The 27,500-nt window shown below is 41.9% G+C and overlaps 1 protein-coding gene across 1 annotated transcript in view; it reads left to right on the top strand.

Moving 5' to 3' along the window:
• Positions 1-27,500, top strand: part of LOC137424096 (glutamate receptor ionotropic, NMDA 2C-like) — a 430,015-nt gene that overhangs the window by 202,737 nt on the left and 199,778 nt on the right. Inside the window, exon 2 of the mRNA XM_068111563.2 lies at positions 15,967-16,565. Within this exon, the coding sequence (XP_067967664.2) occupies positions 15,967-16,565 (599 nt within the window). The remainder of the gene's footprint in view (positions 1-15,966; positions 16,566-27,500) is intronic.

Genomic DNA, 27,500 nt, shown 5'->3' with positions numbered 1-27,500 from the left:
CCTCCCCCCCCCCCTGCCCGGCAACGCCGGGTGCTTCTTCTCATGTTTAATAAATCAAACTAAACAATCACTTTAGACATTATGCTGCACTCTTGAGAAACGAATGATTATTTGCAGCTTTGGATTTTAATTTGTCCCAGATGTATATTTGCACCTCGACAGATTAAAGGTTTACTAATTATGAACATGTTGACACATATGGCAGGGATAGGTGTGTACTGTGAAGGTGACAATGTGACGTATCTCACTTTGTTTACCCACCACTGAAGGTGGAAGGAGGTTACGTTATTTTCACCCTGTCTATCGATCTATTTATCTATATATCTATCTGTCTGTCTGTGATCAGGATATCTCAAAAAGTGAGGGATGGATTCGAATGAAACTTGGTGGAGAGGTTCAGTGTATGGACATGGACGAATTGATTCGATTTTGGTGAAGAACCGATTCCAGATACGAGAAATTTTCAAATGATTCTTCATCATTCCGAGATAGGGCCAACAATGATATCTCAGAACGCTATGGACGGATCCAGACAAAACTTCGTGGACAGGTTGGGTGTGTGACAAAGACGAATTGCGATTTTGGTTAAGATCCAAATCCTGATCCGGATACGATAAATTTTCCAAGTGCTTCTTCACCAGTCAGAGATATGGCAAAAACGATATATATCACGATATATAAACCTCACGATATTTATCACGATAAATATCAAAAAAGACAGGCATAACGGATTTCAGGTGGTATTGAAGACATTTTCTTCCTCTTCATTTTTAGCTCACCTGGAACGAAGTTCAGGGGAGCTTATGTGATGGCGCGTTGTCCGTCCGTCCGTCCGTCTGTAAACACTTGAAACTTCTTCTTCGAAACCGCTGAGGGGATTGCGACCAAATTTGGCACAAATTATATTTGTTGTGTTGTGAGTAAAGTTTGTTCACGGCATTTAAAAAATCGGTGTCTAAGGGGGTTTACCGGGGAGGTCAAAGTGGGTCCAGGTTTGACCCCCCCCCCCCCCCACCCCCTCAAAATAGGTATTTGCTTTCTTTTCTGAAACTACACATACGATTTCGATGAAACTTGACCACAACCTTCACCACCTGTAATGTACAAAGTTTGTTCACGGCATTAAAAAAAGTCTGCCCTTTAGGGGTTTACGGGGGGGGGTGTGGGGGGGTTTGTTGCCCCCCAAAATAGGTATTTGCTTTCTTCTCAGAAACTACACACGCAATTCTGATGAAACTTCACCACAACCTTCATCATCCATGATGTACCAATGTTTGTTCACGGCATTAAAAATTTTTTTAAAGTCTAAGGGGGTCCACGGGGGGTGGGGGGGGGGGGTAAAAGTGGGTCCAGGTTTCACCTCCAAAATAGGTATTTGCTTTTTCCTCGGAAACTACACACACTATTTCGATGAAAATTGACCACAACCATCACCACACGTGATGTACCAAAGTTTATTCACGGCATTAAAAAAATCTGCCCCTTTAGGGGTTTACGGGGGGGGGTTGCCCCCAGAAATAGGTATTTGCTTTCTTCTCAGAAACTACACACTCAATTTCGATGAAACTTCACCACAACCTTCACCACCTGTGATGTACCAATGTATGTTCAAGGAATTGAAAAAATTGGGGTCTGAGGAGGTACACAGGGTGGGAGGGGGGAGGGGTTGCCCCCCAAAATAGGTATTTTTTTGTTTGTTTGTTTAAAGTCTTATGATCATGTTCGTATGAGGCTACATGTTACATTGTCTTTTATCAACCATCGAGATTGGTTTAAAATACCTTTAGTCAGTGGAGTAAACTGTTTATTCTACCAGGTGAGCACCAGGGGTATTGCCCCTAAGTTTCCTCTTCATCTTTGGGAAGGTCAATGTGGTTGGAACTGTGTGGGTGTCTGGAGACGGCGCTGCTGAGCTTTTCACTATTTCCTGTTCGTCTGAAAGTTTCCTGTTTGGAGCTGAACTATCCGTTTATCTTTAATTACTATTTTCATCTGTTGCCTCTTTTGAAAAGCTCGACCGTGCGAGACTTCTGCCAATTCCGACGAGTTTGGTCGATACCATGATAAACGCATAAATAAGAGCATGCGCCGCCTTGCGTCCCCGTGATATCAGATTCCCTTGTGTGCGGAGTGAATATATCAAAGTCCACATCTCTTTTACCAAATTTGTGATATCATTGTTGAAAATGGAAACAAAATCGTTTGCGTATTGGGACGTTCGTAAAGCGAAGCTTTTGGATGGGCGGCCCAAATAAACAATGTGCCTCGTATTAGGTTAAGATGCAAGTAGGACAGCTTCTTCTCACCATGAATTAGTTTATTGATATGCATCATTCATATTTGGGAAATTTGTGATATCATTGTTGAAAATGGAAACAAAATCGTTTGCGTATCGGGACGTTCGTAAAGCGAAGCTTTTGGATGGGCGGCCCAAATAAACAATGTGCCTCGTATTAGGTTAAGATGCAAGTACGACAGCTTCTTCTCACCATGAATTAGTTTATTGATATGCATCATTCATATTTGGGAAATTTGTGATATCATTGTTGAAAATGGAAACAAAATCGTTTGCGTATCGGGACGTTCGTAAAGCGAAGCTTTTGGATGGGCGGCCCAAATAAACAATGTGCCTCGTATTAGGTTAAGATGCAAGTACGACAGCTTCTTCTCACCATGAATTAGTTTATTGATATGCATCATTCATATTTGGGAAATTTGTGAGCATTGCTCAGCAAACACAATTATGAATGAGCGACTTCAGTAGATGTAAAATTGGAAGGGATCATGTGGATGGGACGTGGGATGGTGCAGCAGACAACATGTAGAAATGATTGTGAAAATACTTGATAATTCAGGTTATATTTGAGATGTCTCACCATGTCGACGTGGGGAGGTGAAGAGAATATTTCACCACTACCTACATTTCTTTTGGAAAGTGGGATGGGACAGCAGCCAAAATTTAGGACTTCATGTGTGCATCATATGTAGATGGTCCCTAAGCTTCATCTTTACCTAAAAGTTCCTGCGGGCATGTCTGGAAATTCAATATTCGAGGACATTGCTTGATGGCTTCGCAATGACAGAACACATAACAATGATCAGGTGATTGTCCTCAATAAGTTTGCATTATGGACATTTTAATAATATTTTACAATGCAATTTCAACTACAAAGTATGTGAAAATGCAAAGCCCATCCACGTCCGTTTGTATTCAGTCTTCTTCTTCTTCTTTTGCATGCTCAAAATAACGAATACAGTTTTTTTTTAAATACAAAATGAAAATTGTTGATTTTATGCAGCCTTTGAACTTTAGATCTGAAAAAAAAAATCAGCTTCTACCTTTCGATTGGTGACCCAATTCTGACCCAATATGCAAATTCTTAAAATTTCAGGTCAATTGGACAAAGAATTATGATTTTATGCAACCTCGACCTTTTGACCTTTTGATCTAAAAAAACAAAAAAACAATCAACTCCTACCTTTTGATTAGTGAACCAATTCAGTGACCCGATATGCAAATTCCTGAAATGTCAGGTCAATTGGATGAAAATTGACAATTTTATATGATGCTGACCTTTGACCTTTTGACCAAATGATTAATTTGCCTTCTCCATATTCTCATAATAAAGCTTTCTTGAAAATTTGATCACAAAACTCAAATAGTAAACTTAAATTTCAGGTCAATTGGATAAAAATTGATGATTTTAGGTGATGCTGACCTTTAGCCTTTTGACCTTTTGACCAAATTATTAATTTGCCTTCTCCATATTATCATAATAAAGGTTTGGCAAAAATTTGATGACAATATCTCAAAAAAGGTTATGGCCTGGACAGACACACACACACACACATGCATATCATTGGCATATGTGCAAAAATCTAAACATCCGAGTACCAGAAAACTCATGGAAACATGAACCAAGGGCAATCATTGAAAATGAGGACGTCACGCTCACGTACGACCTGATGATTCCATCGAGAATGAACAGAGAAAACAAAGCATTGCGTCCGGACATTGTACGAAGGAACAAAAAGGTAAAGACAGCATTGATGATTGAGATATCAGTACCCAACAATTTTGGCCTAAACAACGCAGAAATCAAGAAAATGACCAAATACCAGGACCTCAAAAATGAGGTCAAGAGATCTTGGAAGCTGAAGAGCGTCAAATTGTACCAGTGATAATTTGAGCAACAGGAGTGGCTCGAGGACGTTCCAGGTCAGAAAGAGCTGGAGCTTAACATACAGTCACGTGAAAAAGTAAGTACACCCCATGGAAAGTTTTGACTTTTTCAACATATTTCAACATACAGCTATTTGATCTTCATTTCAACAATATTGATAGATAAAGGTGATATAATATAACAAATATCATGAAACATTTACATTTTGTAGTCCATTGTATAATTTAAAAAAACATAAATGCAAATTTCGCATGTGGAAAAAGTAATTACACCCCTATATTTATCACTACTTCAAATACCTAAAATTAGAATCAGGTGCACCAGCTCAGGTGCAAATGATTAGAACATCATTAGAGAGGATCTTGGAGGAACCTGTCTTATTTAAACCTCAGACATTTAGTTTGGTTTGCTCTTTGTTGTTGAAGTGTGCGGTGTCACCATGCCTCGATCAAAAGAGCTCTCTGAGGCCTTCATAAAGAAGGTTATAGATGCCTAGGAGTCTGGAAAGGGATTTTAAAAGATCTCCAAACAATTTGAAATCAATCATTCGACTGTCCGGAAGATCATTGACAAGTGGAAAAGATTCCAAACAACTGCCAACTTGTTCAGGCCAGGCCGCCCCAGCAAGTTCAGCCCGAGAACAGACCGCAAGATGCTGAAAAAAGTCTCTAAGAACCCCAGAATGTCATCACAGGACCTACAGGTAGCTCTTGCCACTGTTGATGTCAAAGTGCACGAGTCTACCATTAGAAAGAGGCTGCACAAATTTGATCTACATGGGAGGTGTGCCAGGAGGAAACCTTTGCTGTCCAGAAAGAACATCAGGGCAAGACTAAAGTTTGCCAATGAACACCTCGGCAATGACCAGCACTTCTGGAACAATGTGCTCTGGACAGATGAGTCAAAGGCTATTTGGCCACAGTACCAGAAGACATGTTTGGCGAAAACCAAAGACAGCATTTGACCACAAGAACCTGATACCAACTGTAAAGCATGGTGGTGGAAATACTATGGTTTGGGGGCAGCTTTGCTGCATCAGGGCCTGGGCAGCGCAACATCATATAATCCACGATTAATTCTTCATTGTACCAGAGGGTGCTTGAGGATAGTTGAAGCTCAACCGAAGGTGGACCTTGCAACATGACAATGACCCTAAACATACCAGTAAATCCACCAAGGAATGGCTGAAAAGAAAGAAATGGAGGGTTCTGGAATGGCCAAGTCAAAGCTCGGATCTAAATCCCATCGAGATGTTGTGGGGGGGATTTGAAACGAGCTGTGCATGCAAGAAACCCCTCAAACATTGCACAGCTGAAAGAATTCTGCATGGAGGAGTGGGCAAAAATTTCTCCCAGTCGATGTCAGAGACTGGTAGAGAGTTATAAGAAACGCCTACTTGAGGTTGTTTCTGCCAAAGGGGGCAAGACCACCTATTAGAGCCAAGGGTGTACTTACTTTTTCCACATGTGAAATTTGCATTTATGTTTATTTAAATTATACAATGGACTACAAAATGTAAATGTTTCATGATATTTGTTATATTATATCACCTTTATCTATCAATATTGTTGAAATGAAGATCAGATAGCTCAGTGCCGTATATTAACAGAGTCTGGCCAGCCTTTGAACTGCTCAACTACCGCTGTGATTGGTCGAGCCCACGTCACGTGGTTTACAGGCGCCATTTTGCCTACCACCTCAGCCGAGCAGCTTTCCCGCTGCACCCATTCCGTGCCATTGCTTCGTATCGTTGCATATTTCATTTGAGTAATATTTCAATAAAATCACCCAATATGGTGTGTTGTGCCACTTGGGGATGTTCTGTTAGACCAGGACAAGGTCGTATAATGCACAGATTTCCTCGAGACAAAGAACGAAGTGCTATTTGGGCGGTTAAAATACGTCGAGTTGGATGGAATCCATCACCTTACTCATGTTTATGTTCAGCAAGTGAAATCGCTTAATATATATTGGTTTCAAATCAAAAGTGACATGACACATGTGTATTAGGTCTCTGGTGAGCTTAACATTTATTTAGTCAACCATATATATATATTATACATATTCCCTGTAACATTTTTCGTGTACATATGCAGTGTATAGGGTATATATATATATAAGGGATTATGTATAATAACTGAAAATCAGGTATTATACATAATCCCTTATTATACATATACCCTGTAACATGCACTGTTTATATATGCTTATATATCAGGAAATACCTGTTTATGACGCAATATTTGTCACTGTTTGTGTCAGTTTCGTGAGTAAAGTGTTCTTTGAAAACGTAACATTTTTTTGGGGAAAATAATACTGTTTCCAAATATTATATTGCCAAAAAAAGCAGTTAATTTGGATTGTTTCAATAGATAGCACTCTGCACAACGTTGTGGGTGTAGGTTGATATGGAGCCCAAGCACACAGCCGTAAAACGCAACGTAAAGTTACGACCGGAGAGCATGGCAGCAAAAGTATGGCAATGCAAGCGCTTGTCAAGAAATTGAAATAGGATATATGTATATACACGTACACATTTGATATATATATCTATTTTATCTAAATACATCACCAAGGTTATAATGTTTAATGGTGGATTTCTTCAAGAATAACAAATAAACAATGTACCTCTGAGTCTGTTTACTTTTTTTATTGCTGATTATGGTGCGAGTCAAGTTATAACAACATTTGTGAACCCAAGCTAATGAATAAAATAATAGACATTGTACTTTCATAGCATTATGGGAATATTGCATGTTACGTTTTCAGATAACAGATGAAAACTAGTATACAAGCTCCATTTTATCAAATTATAATTTCATGCCAAGAGAAATCAAATTTATCAGTATGCTGTATGTAGCTGACAATAAATCGTGTGCCGCGACAGGCAAACAATTCGTGTGAATAAATGACGCCGCTTGCAGATTTTATTATTCCAATAACAAACAACACGTCACTTTAACTTGAATTAGTTGTTCCTCATTAAATCTGCGACCAAACAGCAATAACATCGATTCCCTCGTCACAGAACTACAGGATTGCCACAGCTGACATACATCGCGCAGTGCCAGTGTGCGAAGTTAGGTATGCAACATGGCGCCAGTATTTCAGTTGGCCAGACTCTCAATATACACGGCACTGAGATAGCTGTATATTGAAATATGTTAAAAATGTCAAAACTTTACATGGGGTGTACTACTTACTTTTTCACATGACTGTATAACAATTAAATCAATCTCCTAAGGAAGAATATTATGGAACCAAGGTTCAGGATTCACCTCGATGGGGACTTATCGGACTCTTGTAGACCTCCGGCCCTGTAGGCTGCCACACCATGGATAAGTCCGCTGCCCGTCGGGTTGGCGAGCAACTATGGATGCCGATTGATACCAATATTGGCAGGGTCCTCTTTCTTTCACAAATGCGTTACCTTTCCGGTGGGTTGGCAATACCATTTGGGGTACGTACTCTCAGTGCGCACCCATCTATTTATTATGTACGGCCGAGTGGAACCGTTGAGTATGCACCAGATAATTACGGAGTTTATTGTTTGTGGGAGGTGGAATTCGTGGGAGCAAAGGTCATGGCTTGATCTTTTACACGCGAGAGCATGTCCTCATTGGTGGGCTCACCAGCCAACACCTCCTTTGCTGTCAATCATCCCCAAGTCTGAGTCTTCCCCCGAGTTGACTGTACTTCTTCCTCAATGAGTTTTCCCACCCAGTGGTCATTCCAGCCCAGCACGTTTGAAAAGCAGGAACGTTGTTCTCTCCTCTTTCGCCTGAAACGTGGTTGTGTGTGCTAGGTCTTATAATCTGGTTGTTTGTGGTGCTGTATGGGAGGGTTAGTAAAAGAAAGAACGGGAATTTGCTATGAATAGCGGGATATACCTAATATGTACTTGAAGAATGCTGAATGGTAATTTGGGGAAGAGAGGGAACCAGATTGTACGAAATGGCAACTGTATTTGACAGGAGAATAAAGGAATAACAGGAGGGATTTGAAGAGGAGGAAGAAGACCTATCTAAACCCACAAAACACATTTACTCCGTTTCCCTTTAGACAACGAGTGGGGGCCTATCTGGGCATATATACTGACTCTAGGGTACTCTGCATGTCGTGGGTGTTTGTTCTCCTGGGGGGGGAGGGGGGGCAGTTTCAAACTGTCACAATATTATTCGCTTGGTGGTAATAATGATATATGTGCAACCACCATTAACAAATGAATTTTAAAATAGTTTAAGTCGAATAACACAATTGCATATTTGCTGTGGTGGATATGATAAAGACGGAAATTAATAAACTTTACATAGTAAGTCAGGGGATATAACGGTTTTACCAACAGAAGATTGGGGTGGTATTGTATGTAGGTTCATCTTTCATATGTACTGATGCATCCATATGATATATATATGAGCGAGTTGTGTGTGTTTGTCATGGTGTGCGTCACTGTGTGTGTCGGTGTGTGGACCTTTCTTTGATTTCTATACAATTCCACAACCTTTAACAAATCTGTACCAAATTTCACATACGTGCTCGGGGTACTCAGGGTCAGGTCATGGGCAGCCCCCACCAAAATCTCCCCTCCCCCTCCCAACCCAACAAGGAAATTATGTGTATGTATGAAAATCATGGTTGGGCCAATATCCACCAAATTTTGTAAACATTCTGGGGATACCTGGGTCAGTTCATGGGTACAATCCCCCCCATTCCCCACCTGTCCCCACCGCACTAGGCAATTATTTATATGTATGTGTGTTTGTACATCTGGAAATCAAGAAACTGGCCTCGAGCAAGGAAATGAGGCCATTTGGCCCATCATTACCATGGTGCACTCTCAGGTAAATTTTTGCCACAGCTTTAAACATCAATCTTTTTCATGATAACCTGCTAAACCCAATAACCAACCAATAACCCAATAACCCAATGGTAACCAGTAAAGTCTAAACAACCCAATCTTCATCTTGTGACCCAACTTGTAAATTATACATACGACAACATAAAAATGGAAAATTTCAGAGTTGTATTACTCTGAAATTGCTGAACATACAAATGTAGACTTTATTGACATTGAATAACGAGAGAAGTCTGAAGTTGATGAATGTAAAGCTATTTTTGAAATCGAAAACAAATCTTATTGGTTCCATGCCATGAAAAACGTAATTGCAGATGTAGGGTTGCCTCGAAATCCAGATTAATATATGTTTGATATCCTGTAGTGTGTTGGGTGAAAGTGATCGGTCTTCAGGATAGGAAAACTGAGGAAGAAGGTGCAAAGGAGGAAGGTCAAGATGAAGGACAAGAGGAGGAAGCTTCTGGTGGTGGTGGTGATGATATTCATAGTCTTGAAAACTAATCTCTCGATAAAAGGCAGGACTTGCAAGAGGAGTTTGCTCACAATGTTGACATAGTTGATAAAGATGCTAAAACAGAAGGAGAGAATGCTTCAAAAAATTGGAGCTTGTAGGTGAATTAATTTATTTACAACAAAAAATAATTTGTGGGATAAATTATTGCAGGGATGATGATATCGACTATTTGGTACTGAGCATTGATGACGGAATTGAGCTTTTTTGTCGAGATGAGGTGATTCGAAGAAGAGTACTTTTGAAAAACTCAAAACAGATATTGATAAAGAAGAAGCAAATGGGTTGACTTCATAATATAATGAAAATATAGAGACTTTTATTTTATGATGGAACTACAAAAAAAAAAAAAAATTCTTTTGGAGGAATTTAAAAAAAAAAGTAAACTTTTAAAAACATTATTTTATTTTTTACAATTTTTTTTTGTAATTGGGAAATTGTTCTCAACAATCTCAGTATATTTATATCGTATATATCAGCAAGAGTATATTTTATCGTAAATAAATGGTACTATTGAACAAATATCGATGCTTAATCTCAAAAATCAGAGAGTGGTTCATTATAGGTTCCATTATAGGTTATAGGTTCATATATAACCATTATAGGTTCATTCTTCGTAGCTCTTTGTAGAAGAAGAGGAGATTAATATTAAAGAGCTGGATACAGAAAAGGATGGAAATGCGGTTATAGATTTGGCTTCTTGCTCTGTCGGAAAGTTAAAGTTGGTTTTTAAAATCCCTCTATTAAATGTATCTTGTTATAATTCACCAAATGTCCGTCCATCTGTCTGTACGTCTGTCTGTCCGTCCGTCCGTTCCCAGGTACCGCAAAAACGGCTGCACCGATCGCAACGAAATTTTGGGTGGGTAATCCTGGGACCCCTGGAGTAAAATAGGCTATATTGTTTTTCCAATTTCAGCTTTGGTCTCCAGCATTTTCAGGTTTGGACTCCCGCCTAACGCTATTGTCTCGGGTACCGCAAAAACGGCTGCACCGATCACAACGATACACCTCCATGCCCGTGGGATTCCCACGGGTGACCCCACTAGTTGTATTAATTGTAGAACAAAAGCTGATACTGAATATATCAAAAGGAGGGGCCATATTCACTGTAGAAAGAATAAAAAAGAATGATCGTTTTAAGGCCATTTTTCCCCGCTAGAGCAGGGGTTAGCCTTGCGGGCCCCATGACAATCATGGTTCCCTGTTTGAGGCAACGTTTTTATGGCCGGATGCCCTTCCTGACGCCAACCCTTGGTCACGCTCTTACGATGCGCAGGGATACGGTGTGCCTATTCTGAATCGGGGTACACACCGTGATCATTCATCCCAGCAAGCTGGTACTCAATTTGCCGACCTCGGAAGGATGACAGGCTGAGTCAACCCCCCTGGCGTTAATTCAGCGATCGACCGGGATTACCGAACCCAGGATCACTAGGATCCCAAGCCGGCACCCTAACCGCTAAGCCAACGCCAGGCTATTGCGGGACCAAAATGTATCAATGTATCTTTAAAGGAGATGTTGAAATAGAACAGGTGGTGATGTATAAAAGTTTTTATCAAGAATCAATTTACGACAAACGAGATTCCTGGATAATTGCATCTCGCCGGATTTCGACTATAGTAAACTTCGATAAGAGATTTGATGAAGATGGAAACCCTAAGCCTCGGAGCCGGCCTCAAAACAGGGTTGATGAATTTTGTATGAACGAAGATATTTATTATAGTAATTGTTTGACGTCAGATAAAAAACATGAAGCTGATAGAGAAATGTTTTATAGTCCATCCTTGTTACGAAATCCGACATGAGGTGGAAGATAGATTGGTTTATTGTAATAAAAGAAGATGATTTTAAGTGCTAATTAAGACTCTTGCTTGGGAATCCAAAAAACCTTTAAGCACTGATGATGGCAAGACTGAGGAGCAAACAAAATTACAATTAGCCGAAGAATTACACAAACCAACAATCATGAATTTTAAACGAAAATCTTTATTTCCAAAGCGGCTGATTACATATGTTCATTGATTGGATTGAATTTTGAAATGATGATACAAGTATGCTCTAACTGGTATTGATTTAGGACGTAGATATGCGTGAGTTGTTCCTTGATAAACATCAAATCGGTCAAAAACCAATCGGTAAATAAAATCGGAAATCGGAATCGGAAAATCGGGAAATTATTGAAAGTAAGTTATTTTTCAAGATAACCTTATTACATCATACGACACATGCGACGGAGGAAAGGTTGTTGTAATAGAACATTTTAATCGCACTTTGAAATATCAAGAAATTTACCGAATTGGGAGATCAAAGATGGGGTTCTATTATTCGGGGGATTGTAAATGATTAAAACAACTGTCCTCAATCACATGCTCAATCAATTCAAAAAACTTCTAGAATTTATAAATGGGAATTTCAATTTTTTTAAAGCTGGTGATACCAAAATATGAAATAGTGAGATTTTTAAATTTTTAGCCGCGTTGCAAACGCTGCTCATAGAGTGCACTCCGCTGTTGTTGTTGTTACCACGTCTTCTTCTTCTTCTTCTTCTTGTTGTTGTTCTTGCAGAGAAGACAAAACCTCAAAGCTCCACCCATTCTGGGAGAGCCTTCATATAAACAAATATCCACCATTTTATTAACTCGCATAGCTTTGAGGCCTGTTTTGTAGGCCCGTGGTGTCTTCCTCTCACACAGTTTTCTTTCAAATCAAATTCGATATATCATTTCATTTTTCACAGTCGCCAACATAGTTTTAGACTCAGTTGAAAAAAAACGGGAAGAAAATGCGATGAAAGTCGCCCTTTATAGAACGAAATGAATTCTCAAAGGCCTGTAACTTCAAGTCCATTGACATATTTTTTTTTTAAATCGCGGCATGGTCAGTCATACACCGCCCGAAATAACAGACGGGAAAATGCTGAGATATATATATTTTGTTTAAATCGCGGCATGGTCAGTCATACACCGCCCGAAATAACAGACGGGAAAATGCCGAGATATATATATTTTGTTTAAATCGCGGCATGGTCAGTCATACACCGCCCGAAATAACAGACGGGAAAATGCCGATATATATTAAAAATTCGTCCATTTGATGACAATCGTCACGATGAAATATTTAATTTATACGTCGTCACAATAATGTGGAGAGAGGAGCATAGCTTCGTTCACGTGTCGCCACACACGGGAAATTGCCGAGATATATATTTTTTTTCAATCGCGGCATGGTCAGTCATACACCGCCTGAAATAACACACGGGAAATTGCCGAGATATATTTTCACTTTGCACAAAAATAACATCAAGTAATCGAATCAATAGGAATGTCCTGTGCTTATAACATCGACGTTATAGGCACAGCTGCATCTAGGCATTGTGTAACATCGACGCGGCTTTTGTTTTCATTAAAACTTTTTGTACTTGTTGATAATAGTTTAGGCAAAGTTCCTTTAACCCATAAATTATTGATTTGAATGGAGAACATATGTTAGGTTCACTTTATGCACAAGACTTACAGAAAATATTATTAGAAAGAAAAATTAAAAAAGATTATGAATGATTTTATCTTTAAAATAAAATTGTCTGTTTATTGTTTTTCCTTTTGATATTTGACACCTGTCCTTTGATCCAGTCCCTTAATTTATTATCCGTCCTCCACTTACACTTGATCCGTGTTCTTGGATCCAGTCCCTTCAATCTATGACCTTTCATCCAGTTTGTTACTTTCACCAATACATATTTTTTGATCCAATTTATTACTTTTATAATCCTCTGCCCACCAATACATATTTTTGATCCAGTTTCTTACTTTATAATCCTCTGCCCACCCATACATATTTTTGATCCAGTTTCTTACTTTATAATCCTCTGCCCACCCATACATATTTTTAATCCAGTTCCTTACTTTATAATCCTCTGCCCACCCATACATATTTTTAATCCAGTTCCTTACTTTATAATCCTCTGCCCACCAATACATATTTTTGATCCAGTTTCTTACTTTATAATCCTCTGCCCACCCATACATATTTTTGATCCAGTTTCTTACTTTATAATCCTCTGCCCACCCATACATATTTTTGATCCAGTTTCTTACTTTATAATCCTCTGCCCACCCATACATATTTTTAATCCAGTTCCTTACTTTATAATCCTCTGCCCACCCATACATATTTTTAATCCAGTTCCTTACTTTATAATCCGCTGTCCACCCATACATATTTTTGATCCAGTTTCTTACTTTATAATCCGCTGTCCACCCATACATATTTTTGATCCAGTTTCTTACTTTATAATCGTCTGCCCACCAATACATATTTTTGATCCAGTTTCTTACTTTATAATCCGCTGTCCACCCATACATATTTTTGATCCAGTTTCTTACTTTATAATCCTCTGCCCACCCATACATATTTTTTGATCCAGTTTATTACTTTATGTCCACCCATACATATTTCCTTCCTTTCCTCTGACAAGGCCTCATGAATGGAAATTTTCTCTCGAATATTAAATTCATTTTACCTGTTGTTTACCTGCTGCAGGTACATCATTCTTATAAGTTGTAGTTGGCCGTGTAATTGTGGACACCACAAGGTTTCCGTTTACATTGATTGAAGGCCTAATTGTGGAGCTTTTACTTTCATCGCATGCAGGACAAAGATATGGATGGTCTCTTTGATGAATTTCTCAGACAAAAGAAATATTGAATAATAATTGTAAGGAAATGTTTCTTATCCATTAACGCTTTGGCTCCTGCATTAACAAAGGATTTTATTCAAATCAATTCAGTAGACTCATTCTTTTATTGGTTCCACCATTATTTCCGTAGCACGGCCTCTTCACTCGTGGGAACATTATGTGACGATTATCAAGTTGTCCTCCATTGTGGGAAGTTAAACTCTTGCCACTTTCACTGGGAAATGGAATTGCCTCCAGCAAGTAAACAGTCCAATGGGAATCGATGTTTGCATTACAAGTTGGGCTCTTCATTTATTCCGTTACCTTTGCAGCCTGTGGGATCCAAATGGATGACCTTTTCCTTGTTTTTTTTCGGGATCCAAATGGATGACCTTTTCCTTGTTTTTTTTCGGGATCCAAATGGATGACCTTTTCCTTGTTTTTTTTCGGGATCCAAATGGATGACCTTTTCCTTGTTTTTTTTCGGGATCCAAATGGATGACCTTTTCCTTGTTTTTTTTCGGGATCCAAATGGATGACCTTTTCCTTGTTTTTTTTCGGGATCCAAATGGATGACCTTTTCCTTGTTTTTTTTCGGGATCCAAATGGATGACCTTTTCCTTGTTTTTTTTCGGGATCCAAATGGATGACCTTTTCCTTGTTTTTTTTCGGGATCCAAATGGATGACCTTTTCCTTGTTTTTTTTCGGGATCCAAATGGATGACCTTTTCCTTGTTTTTTTTCGGGATCCAAATGGATGACCTTTTCCTTGTTTTTTTTCGGGATCCAAATGGATGACCTTTTCCTTGTTTTTTTTCGGGATCCAAATGGATGACCTTTTCCTTGTTTTTTTTCGGGATCCAAATGGATGACCTTTTCTTGTTTTTTGCGGGATCCAAATGGATGACCTTTTCCTTGTTTTTTTTCGGGATCCAAATGGATGACCTTTTCCTTGTTTTTTTTCGGGATCCAAATGGATGACCTTTTCCTTGTTTTTTTTCGGGATCCAAATGGATGACCTTTTCCTTGTTTTTTTTCGGGATCCAAATGGATGACCTTTTCCTTGTTTTTTTTCGGGATCCAAATGGATGACCTTTTCCTTGTTTTTTTTCGGGATCCAAATGGATGACCTTTTCCTTGTTTTTTTTCGGGATCCAAATGGATGACCTTTTCCTTGTTTTTTTCGGGATCCAAATGGATGACCTTTTCCTTGTTTTTTTTCGGGATCCAAATGGATGACCTTTTCCTTGTTTTTTTTCGGGATCCAAATGGATGACCTTTTCCTTGTTTTTTTTCGGGATCCAAATGGATGACCTTTTCTTGTTTTTTTCGGGATCCAAATGGATGACCTTTTCCTTGTTTTTTTCGGGATCCAAATGGATGACCTTTTCCTTGTTTTTTTCGGGATCCAAATGGATGACCTTTTCCTTGTTTTTTTCGGGATCCAAATGGATGACCCTTTCCTTGTTTTTTTCGGGATCCAAATGGATGACCTTTTCCTTGTTTTTTTTTCGGGATCCAAATGGATGACCTTTTCCTTGTTTTTTTTCGGGATCCAAATGGATGACCTTTTCCTTGTTTTTTTCGGGATCCAAATGGATGACCTTTTCCTTGTTTTTTTTCGGGATCCAAATGGATGACATTTTCCTTGTTTTTTTGCGGGATCCAAATGGATGACCTTTTCCTTGTTTTTTTGCGGGATCCAAATGGATGACCTTTTCCTTGTTTTTTTTTCAGGAGACGAATTCCGAGTTCCTGCAGTTTGGGGCATCTGTGCAGCAGCATTCTAACATCGTGATGCGCATCCTGGAGGAATATGACTGGAACAGTTTTTCCATCGTTACCAGTTTCCATCCAGGCTATCAGGACTTCATTAACCACATTAAACACATCACCATCAATAGCTATTTCGGTTGGGAAATACAAACGATCGTTTCCATTGACCTGAAGAAGGATGATGAGATAGCGGTGCGAACGCAGCTGAAGAAGGTGCACACTCAGGTTGTGGTCCTTTTCTGCTCTAAAGATGAGGCGGGGTTCTTTTTCAAAATGGCAGAGAGCGTTGGTCTTACTGGTCCGGGGTATGTGTGGCTCGCGTCGGAGTTGGCTCAGCACAGCAGGCGCGAGCTGTTACACACACTACCTGTGGGCCTCATCTCCGTCGGCTTCAACGAATGGGACTACAGCGTCATGTCTCGTGTACAAGACGCCATTGCCATCCTTGCTTCAGCCGCGGAACAGACGTATCGGCACTTTGGCAGCCTGCCCGAGGTGCACAGCAACTGCAGCACACAATCGCTCAAGAACTTCTCGGAAGTAAACACAATCTTTTCAAGGTAAGGGTAGTTGGTGACACAGTATGAACGAGAATGGTGGAATAGTCGGTAGAGCACATACGTCTGCCAAGCTGACCGGTTTTTATTTTATTTTATTTTTACATTTTGTATCCCACTGATAGGCCGGATCTGCATCCAGACCTGAACCAAAATGTGACATCGATCCAACTCATCCACAAATTTTTATCATAATCTGTGCGCAACTATTTGAAATCTCGTTTTTGGCAAATTCTCTCGATGATAAAGAAACACTAAAAACAAGAACAATGCGACTGTGTCACCAATATGCCTCCGCATAGTCCCACAACAGGTAGATGCCATCACTCTGCATATGTATGGGTAGGGGATCACGTTTGTGAAGTTTTGTGTTGATCGGATAAGGTTCCTTTTTCTATCCAAGATGGCTGCCAAACCACTTGACCTGTGACATCATCATTTTCAAATTATATGCAACAGTGCTGTTAGATGATATTTGTAAAATTTCGCATCGATAGGGTGAGCGGTTTCAGAGATATAATTATTTAATATTTTCCTTCAATCCAATATGGCTGCCAAACCATGTGACCTATGATGTCATAAATTTAATATTTCAACACAAATGGGTGAGAGATCATGTGCATTCAATTTCAGATTTTTAGGATAAGGAATTATATTAAAACATTTTTGGCTGGTATACCACTTCACCTATAATGTCATCATTATCATGCTTTAGTTCCCCATTGGGAGTACTTGACAATGCGCCAAATTTAAATTGTTTCCATTCAGCGGTTTCCGAGAAATATTTTTTTAATTATGCCTCTGCTGTTTATTTTAATTATGTCCGTTTAACTATGCTATTGTTTTTACTCCAAGATGGCTGCCATACCACGTGATGTATGACGTCACAATTATCATAAAAACATTCTGCATGGGTGTCACTCCTACCCTGAAAGTTTTGTCTCAATCAGACATATGGTTGCTGAGAAAAACGAGGTTTAGCCCGTACGGACGGAGGGACGTACATACATACGTACGGAAGGACGGATGGACGGACAACCAAAAAACATAATGCCTCCTGTGACTTTCTCGGCGGAGGCATAAAAAATTATTGTATCCGGATCCAGATGTTCACCAGAATCCTACTATTAATTCAGCTAACATAAATTTGCATTAATTTGCACAAGTCACTGGCTTTGACACCAATATAAATTTTTATTATGGACCCCAGGTATCAAAAAGCTACATATATGGAACAAACAGTTGCAAATGGAGCACCTCGCCGCCATTAGGGCATTTAAATTGCATCAGATATGGCAATAAGTGCGAATTGTTGCTCCCAGCTTGCCGACTCGATGACGAAAGAATCCATTTGCATTTTTGCCCCCTCCATCCCGACCCCGTTTAGAATCCCGTGTGGGCACAGACGACTAGCTAGACAAATCAATTAGTCCTTCTCACACACCCAATCTGTCCACCATCACCCGAAGCCTTCCATAACTTTTTGAGACATCCTGCTGTATATCGTTTTTGGCCATATCTCTCAATTGTGAAGAATCCCTTGAAAAATTCTAGTTTCCAGATCTGGAGCTTCATCAGAATCTTATCAATTCCGCCATGTCACACACCCAACCTGTCCACCAAATTTCGTCCGAATCCGTCAATAACTTTTTTTACATATCGTGCTCACAGACAGACAGACAAACAGACATGGGTGAAAACATAACCTTCGTCCACCTTCGTGTTGACGCCGTGAGGCCAGGTTTGAGTTGTGTGCATTGCGTGGATTTGTTCATGATGTCCTCGTGAGTTTGTCCTTTACCTCCTGTACATATACTACTTGTTGTGTGAACCATAGTTACTTTATCCCAAGTCATATTCACCCACCTCGCTTTTGATTGGCCACTTAGATCTCAGATTGGGATAGAATTTAATGTACATCCGTTTTACATGTTGACCTAGTGTTTTCCTATGTACTTTTATCTGGTCACCAGATTTTCGCCAGATTTTCGCCAGATTTTCGCCAGATTATCGCCAGATTATCGCCAGATTATCGCCAGATGTTCACCAGATGTTCACCAGATGTTCACCAGATGTTCACCAGATGTTCACCAGATGTTCACCAGATGTTCACCAGATTTTGCCAAATTTTTACCAGATTGTTGCCATATAGTCACCAGGTTGTCGCCAGATTTTCGACACATTTTCGCTGGATTTCAACAGATTTTCACCATATTTTGCCATATTTTCACCAGATTTTCGTGATTATCACCAGATTTTCACCAGATTTTCGCCAAATTGTCGCCATATAGTCACCATATAGTGACCATATAGTCACCAGATTGTGGCCAGATTTTCGACAGATTTTCGCCAGATTTTCACCATATTTTGCCAGATTGTCGCCAGATTGTGACCAGATTGTCGCCAGATTTTGCCAGATTTTCACCATTTTTTACCAGATTGTCGCCAGATTTTCGCCGGATTTCGCCGCCAGATTTTCGCCAGATTTTCACCATATTTGGCCAAATTTTACCAGATTGTCACCATATAGTCACCAGATTATTGCCAGATTTTCAACAGATTTCAACAGATTTTCACCATATTTTGCCATATTTTCACCAGATAGTCACCATATAGTCACCAGATTGTGGCCAGATTTTCGATAGATTTTCGCCAGATTTTCACCATATTTTGCCAGATTGTCGCCAGATTGTCCCCAGATTTTGCCAGATTTTCACCATTTTTTACCAGATTGTCGCCAGATTTTCGCCGGATTTCGCCACCAGATTTTCACCATATTTGGCTAAATGTTTACCAGAATGTCACCATATAGTCACCAGATTATTGCCAGATTATCGCCAGATTATCGCCAGATGTTCACCAGATGTTCACCAGATGTTCACCAGATGTTCACCAGATGTTCACCAGATGTTCACCAGATGTTCACCAGATTTTGCCAAATTTTTACCAGATTGTTGCCATATAGTCACCAGATTGTCGCCAGATTTTCGCCGGATTTCGCCACCAGATTTTCACCATATTTGGCTAAATGTTTACCAGAATGTCACCATATAGTCACCAGATTATTGCCAGATTTTCGACAGATTTCAACAGATTTTCACCATATTTTCACCATATTTTGCCATATTTTCACCAGATTGTCACCAGATAGTCAACAGATTTTCGCCAGATTTTCGACAGATTTTCACATCCTCACATGAGTCATAAAGGTGTTTTCATCAAAGCGCAAGGATGGGTCCTTCAACTTTACATTAGGAGGGGGAAATGTTCACAGCCTGGTTTGTCTTTGTCCAAAAGAGTGTTTGAAGACACCGGTGGTGTACCGAACATGCATCTGGTGAAATGAATGAAGTGAATGAAATGAATGAATGAAGTACAATTATGAAACTCAATCACTCAGCCATCGCACAATGCGACACAATCATTATTGTGAGCCAGTTTACCATAATGTTATTATAACCTCCAAAAAGCACGAAGGTTTCACTCCATGGAATGCAGTGAATAGATTTTAGATGATTACGGAGTACACAGGAATACGCAACATGGGTCTCACCATCGGCCTGTCGTTATCCCTTTCTCCATGCATTGCAACATGGCGTTAAGAAGATGGGGAAATAAACGATTCATTCAATTTGTACCAAAAAATCTACTTCCTCTTATCTGATAAACATGGAAACGTTTGTTTTGCCAAATCTCCTGGGAAATTTATCTTGGCCGACACAGGTATTATAAACGAATGAACGTGCAGCTCACGTTATGGAATAGGTCTCTTTTTTTTAATCTCACAGGTGTTTTCAACTAAACAAGTTCTGTATTATCAGGTAGTTTAACATGAAAATCATTTACTATAAACAGTACTTAAATGTTTTAGCCTTTTATTGTATTAGAACGGCACCTTTTAACTCGAACAGCACTCGGTAGAGAGCAAACCTCCACCAGGTTGAACAGTTTATGTTTTGTATCCCACAGGATCTGGATTCGAATCTGAACCAAAATCTAATCGGCTTGTTCTTGTCACCTACCCAACTCACAAACCACGTTTCGTCAGAATCCGTGCATAACTTTTTTAGATATCGTGTTCACAGACAGACAGGCTTCGTCCTTCTCTATCCATTTTTATCCCAGCCTCCAACACTTTGGTCTGACATACCTGAATCAATAATGGTGCCACTGTGCGGTGTCCACCATGGCATCACAAAATTCACCCTTAAATTTGCATCTAACCCTCAGATTATTCATGCCAATTATTTGTCACAACTCACTAATCTCACCAAAGAAGGGTGCTTTTCCATACACATGCCAGCCGAGCATGGCCCATATGCTCGGCTCGTTACAAATTCCCATTCAACAATCCCATGGCTCTCTTCCCAAGCCGAGAGTCCACAAATCACAATGGATTATCTGTGAAAGATCATTCTCACACCATCATGTTCCACAGATGCCCCAATGGTTGTCCGGTAGGCTATAACCATCCCTGTCCATGCGGATCGACCCGCGTCCATAGACCAGCACAACATGGCAGGTTACCACATGCTGGCTGTCCCAGAGTCTCAGGGAGAGGCTGTCAGGCCGCATGCCTGGGCGGTCACCACAGCAGGCCCATGTTGGCCATCCATGGTGCCACCACCAAAGCATGACCCACAACACCTCCCCCTAGTGGTCCTCATAATACACCATCCCAGGTACCTGTGAGAAACCACCTCGGACCCCCGGAGGTCTTACCCCCACCAGGGTCTGATGACCCTGCTGGCCCGAGACACCCGCTCGGGCAGCGCTCCGATGGACAAGGAACGCCACACTCCACCAGACCCCCGTGGGGCCCAGGTCGAACCATGAGACCCATGGTCGGACCCCACGTCCAAATCTCGCCAGCACAGCCCCCCAGCTGGCTGGCATGCACCAATTTTGAAGTGGGCACCTTTTCTCCGAGGCCATCCCCCAATGACCTCTCCCGGTCCATACTCCACAGCCCGGGAACCAACTCCCTCCAAGGCTGATCCAAATCATATGCCCATTTAAATTTAAATTTATTTTTAAAGATTTTGGCCTCGTGTGTCCAATCACCGCAGCTGCAGGTGACAACCCCTTCCTCTGGTTGTTCTGCCCCTCCCTGCAGCGGTTCCAAATTTCCTACGGGGACTAGTTCTTCCGAGGCTCTATCTCCCGACTCCTCCATGTCCAAGTCCAGCTCAGAGCCAAAACACCCCCCCTGCTGAGTATTCAATTTCGGAGCCTCTTGTACCGATTTGTTGTTTGTGGTGAGGGTCCCCTCGGTCACCTTAACCTCATCAAACAACCGACTCACCTCATCCCCCAGACCCTGTTGGACCTGAGCAACCGCTTCCTCGATGAGACTGTCACAGTGTCACACTGTCACAGGTGTACAGCCACTGGGTCAAATAATTTACATCCCCATCCCCGATCAATTCTGGCCCCAACAGGCCTTCATCCATAAATACCCGGTCCGGTTCCGTTACCTGGACCCCCAATATCTCTACCACCTGTTGCTCCGCACAACCGCCCTGGTGCTGCACAATTCCAAATTCTTCCCCTTGTTGCCTTGTGACATCCACTCGATCCCGATAGCCTTCCAGGTCTTTCTCCGTCAAACATTCCCCATTTAAATTTGAGCTTCCCCTATTTACATTCGAACACTCCCCATTTACCTCGAAACATGCCGTATTTACATTTTCCCTCTCCAAACATGCTGTCTCCTCCATTTTTAATTCTAATTCTGTTGCAATTCCCCGCTCCTGTGCCCCATCGGCACCATTCTTTTGTTCTTCCTTCAATTCACTCGTCCATCCATCAATTTTGTCAGTTTGGTCATTAATTTGCTCACTCATTTCTCCCATCTGTTTCCCATTTTTATTAACATCCTCTCTAATTTCCCTCATTTTGTTACTCATTCCCTTCATGGCTTTTTCCAATCATTCCCCACGCTCATTCAATTCCCTCATTTCCCTCAATAATTGAGCCAGGGCCTGGTCGGGTATCGCCGCAGTTCCCATTGTTCCCCGCTCCCCCGTGGGGGAGGGGGATGGACTAACGCTCGGGACGGGGGAGGTTCCACCACTATTCTCAAATCCCTCTATCTTCGGCCCACTTCCATAGTCTTCAGCATCCCCAACCCGTTCTTCCATATCACTCACCCCCTCCATCCGCTGTGAGGAAGCAGTTCTCCCACCCGCGCATTTATTTTTACCTCAGGAAAAATATTAAAATTTAGCGACGCGCTGTTTGCGCCCTTCCCGACACCAATCAACTCTTAAAAATTTTATCGCCTTTGTACTACGAATTTTTTTGCTTCCAATCCTGCACTCTTGACACCATTTTGTTCCAGAGGGTTCAAAATCCCAATCCTCACCAACATTTGTCGTGTGATTCCCCAGGTGAACACCACAGGATCATGCATGGCCAATAGCGAGCTTTAACTCCGGGCGTTCAGTTCAAATAGCGGATTTTATATCGATACGTGGAAGGAAGAAAGAGAAGGGGAAGGGAAAGCCCTCCCGCTGGGCAGTTTCAAACCTGCGGAAAATAAACTCAAACAAAAACCGGATTTAAAATGTACAAAAATAAACAGGTTTATTAAAACGGAATGCCGGTAACAAGAAAAATGCGATGGTAAATCTAAATTCCTAATCGGGATATCCCCCACACCAGACTTAAACACAGACGAAGCGAAAGGTAAACTGGATAAATAAAAACGTGTGGTTTATCATGCACTTAGCTCTGATCGGTTGTCCTGGCACCTTGTCGGAATAGTGTCGGCCCCAAACTCGCCGTCTGGACACGGCTCTGTGCTTGGCAGGAAGGAAGGCCGCAGGCCGCTCGTTCGCGCCCTGCTAGGCCTCGACTGGCGTCTCGCTCACCCCGGCCTTGTCACGCTGCAGCGGCAAGCTGCACCCGTCCACGCGTCGTCCGCACAGAGAACCGCAGTTCCCGGGCTGCGGCTCTTCCCGTTGCCTCTGCACATCTCCGATGGCGTCTCTGAACACGGTCAGTCCAAGCACAGGAGCGAAAGTGAGAAGAAGCAAGGGAGCAAGAGGTCGGTGCCTTCTTGTTCTGTCCTGGCCAATCAGCGAGTCCCTTCTTACCCCGGCCTTCCTGTTGGTCAACTTCCGCCCAACCACTGTCCTTCTGGGCGTGGCTCTCGGCCTGCCTGAGCGATGTGTGCCTGCCAGGCGGGATTATCAGCTCCAGTGCCCGATGCCTCGCTTCCCGTAGGTTTTATTGTTATGTGTGGGTTAATGGGCAATTACTGCGCTAGCGTCTATGGTGCGGTGCCAAAAGCGACAAAGGATAAATTAGTGAGGTTTGATGAACAGGGGAATCTTACTATAATTCACCAAATGTCCGTCCGTCCATTTGAAGGTACCGCAAAAACAGCTGAACCGATCGCAACGATATTTTGGGTGGGTAATCCTGGGATCTCCTGGAGTAAAATAGGGGATATTGTTTTTCCAATTTCAGCTTTGGCCTGCAGCATTTTCAGGTTTGGACTCCCGCATAACGTTATTTTCCCGGGTGCCGTACAAACGGCTGCACCGATCGCTGCACAGCTGCACCGATCGGACTCGGTGACCTTTTATAAGGTGACTCGGTGACCAAAGACCTTTTATAAGGACATGGGTTGAATCTCTGCTTGAGAGAATGCCAACCCCCTCCCCGCCATCACGGTCGTCTCTCCAACTCACAATGCCACGATATATGCGGAAAGGACGACCCAAAACCAATTATCTTCTTTTTGATTTGTATATAAACGTCATTAAAAGTAAATAATGACCTCGGCCAAAGTTCAAACGACGTGAGTTTAATCTCTACATGAGAGAATTCCACATAGCTATTTGGGCGGTGTATAAGCTAACAGATCGCTGTCTCCATCGATCTTGCCAAGGCCGTAACACCTATCGGCTCAAAATCCTTTTAACCGTTAACTTGGTAGTTTTTACAATGAAGGAAACATTAACAATGTTGGTAAAAGTTTATTTTGTGATTAATTTGTGATTGGAGTTATGTTGTTTGGAATGAAAAAAGAGATATCAAGTGCAAGTAAATGACGACATGCCGTGATGCTTTCTACTTTCGAAACGTGAACTTCGCGGATCGCCACATGCAGATTCGCCACAGGCCCACGATCGATGTTTCTATACGTGAACGTACCCGTTTGTTTGGAACGGGTACGTTTTTCATGGGAAGTCCTTCACGAACTTGCTGTCCATGTCTGATGTGCGACTGAAGGTGCTACAGGAATGTGGAATTTATTGGTTTCATGCTTTCGCATTCGCCGTATCTGCATTGCCTGTTTGCTTCTGGCCTCCCACCCATGCGTAGCACGGGTATCTCACTAGTTAACATAATCCCTATACAAGTTGACATGCCCCATTCCTCGTATTGGAGACGAAGATGCACCTTACTCCAACATTCAGCTAAACAAAACTTATTACATGGTGATGGTTCTGACCCGACATCCAGAGCATATTAATTTATACAAATCTACCTGACTCTACATATCACTGCCTATCCCACAGACATAACAGTATGTATATGTACAGTCAGCATGTATGAGTAGCTATATAAGAACATCACTGCCAAGTTTCATGCTTTTATCACAATGTAAATGTTTTTGTGTTAATCACCTAGCTAACTACAGGCTTCCTCCCAATATGCTTCGAATGCGCGACGGTTCTTGGAATGTCTTCTCAAACACGTGGATTAGTAGACTCGGACCAACTGCTCGGATGCTTCATTCCCCTGACCCATCCCTCCTGGATACCTTTCATGGAGCCATGTTATAACTGTTGTTTACTCATCCAAGCCACATCCTTTGGATAATCTTTGGGCTACAATCCCCAATGCGATTCATGAGATCACTCAGCAGCACCTGGAGAGAATGTCAGAACAAGAGAAACTCACTTTAAGGATTCGTTGAACCAGACTCTGATTGAATCAATACAGGTAACTCTTCAACCACGTTCAGAAGAACAATTCGGCCAAATGATGAAGAGTCCAGATGCTGATAATGCACCGGTCTGATCGATGGGTGATGGTGCTGAGTTTGGTGAATCAGAAGTGGGTGATTATTGGTGAAAGATTGGGACTTCCGGCGCCAGCTTTGAAGAACCCTAACCGGCGTCAATAATGGTGATTTGCGGTCGAATAGACGTCGCTTTCAACGTGTGAGCGAGTTGTTCTGAATGTGTAAAATGACTCCGGAGAATGAGGATCATTTGCTCCACTTTGAGGGATGGCTGACAACAGAGTGCATTGGTGCACTTATTTTAACATCAAAATGGCCACCTCTGGGGAAATGTAATCCACGACCATGGGCCACCTCAATGTAATCCACTATCATGGGCCACCTCAATGTAATCCACTATCATGGGCCACCTCAATGTAATCCACTATCATGGGCCACCTCAATGTAATCCACGACCATGGGCCACCTCAATGTAATCCACTATCATGGGCCACCTCTGGGGTAATGTAATCCACTATCATGGGCCACCTCTAGGGCAATGTAATCCACTACCATGGGCCACCTCTAGGGCAATGTAATCCACTACCATGGGCCACCTCTGGGGTAATGTAATCCACTATCAAGGGCCATCTCTGGGGAAATGTAATCCACTACCATGGGCCACCTCTGGGGCAATGTAATCCACTACCATGGGCCACCTCTCGGGCAATGAAATCCACTACCATGGGCCACCTCTCGGGCAATGTAATCCACTATCATGGGCCACCTCTAGGGCAATGTAATCCACTACCATGGGCCACCTCTAGGGCAATGTAATCCACTACCATGGGCCACCTCTGGGGTAATGTAATCCACTATCATGGGCCACCTCTGGGCAATGTAATCCACTATCATGGCCACCTCAAGCACAATGTAATCCACTATCATGGGCCACCTCAAGCGCAATGTAATCCACTATCATGGGCCACCTCAAGCGCAATGTAATCCACTATCATGGGCCACCTCTGGGGCAATGTAATCCACTATCATGGGCCACCTCTGGGCAATGTAATCCACTATCATGGCCACCTCAAGCACAATGTAATCCACTATCATTGGCAACCTCAAGCGCAATGTAATCCACTATCATGGGCCACCTCTGGGCAATGTAATCCACTATCATGGGCCACCTCAAGCGCAATGTAATCCACTATCATGGGCCACCTCAAGCGCAATGTAATCCACTATCATGGGCCACCTCTGGGGCAATGTAATCCACTATCATCGCCACCTCTGGGGCAATGAAATCCACTATCATGTCCACCAAGCGCAATGTAATCCAGGAGCTTTAGAGGTGGCCCATGGTAGTGGATTCAATTGAGGTGGCCCATGGTAGTGGATTACATTGAGGTGGCCCATGGCAGTGGATTCAATTGAGGTGGCCCATGGTAGTGGATTACATTGAGGTGGCCCATGGTAGTGGATTACATTGAGGTGGCCCATGGCAGTGGATTACATTGAGGTGGCCCATGGCAGTGGATTACATTGAGGTGGCCCATGGTAGTGGATTACATTGAGGTGGCCCATGGTAGTGGATTACATTGAGGTGGCCCATGGTAGTGGATTACATTGAGGTGGCCCATGGTAGTGGATTACATTGAGGTGGCCCATGGCAGTGGATTACATTGAGGTGGCCCATGGTAGTGGATTACATTGAGGTGGCCCATGGTAGTGGATTACATTGAGGTGGCCCATGGTAGTGGATTACATTGAGGTGGCCCATGGCAGTGGATTACATTGAGGTGGCCCATGGTAGTGGATTACATTGAGGTGGCCCATGGCAGTGGATTACATTGAGGTGGCCCATGGTAGTGGATTACATTGAGGTGGCCCATGGTAGTGGATTACATTGAGGTGGCCCATGGTAGTGGATTACATTGAGGTGGCCCATGGCAGTGGATTACATTGAGGTGGCC

Source organism: Myxine glutinosa, chromosome 3 (genome assembly GCF_964187855.1).
Source record: "Myxine glutinosa chromosome 3, kmMyxGlut1.1, whole genome shotgun sequence".
Lineage (NCBI taxonomy): Eukaryota > Metazoa > Chordata > Myxini > Myxiniformes > Myxinidae > Myxine > Myxine glutinosa.
This window is presented reverse-complemented; position numbering and strand designations above follow the sequence as displayed.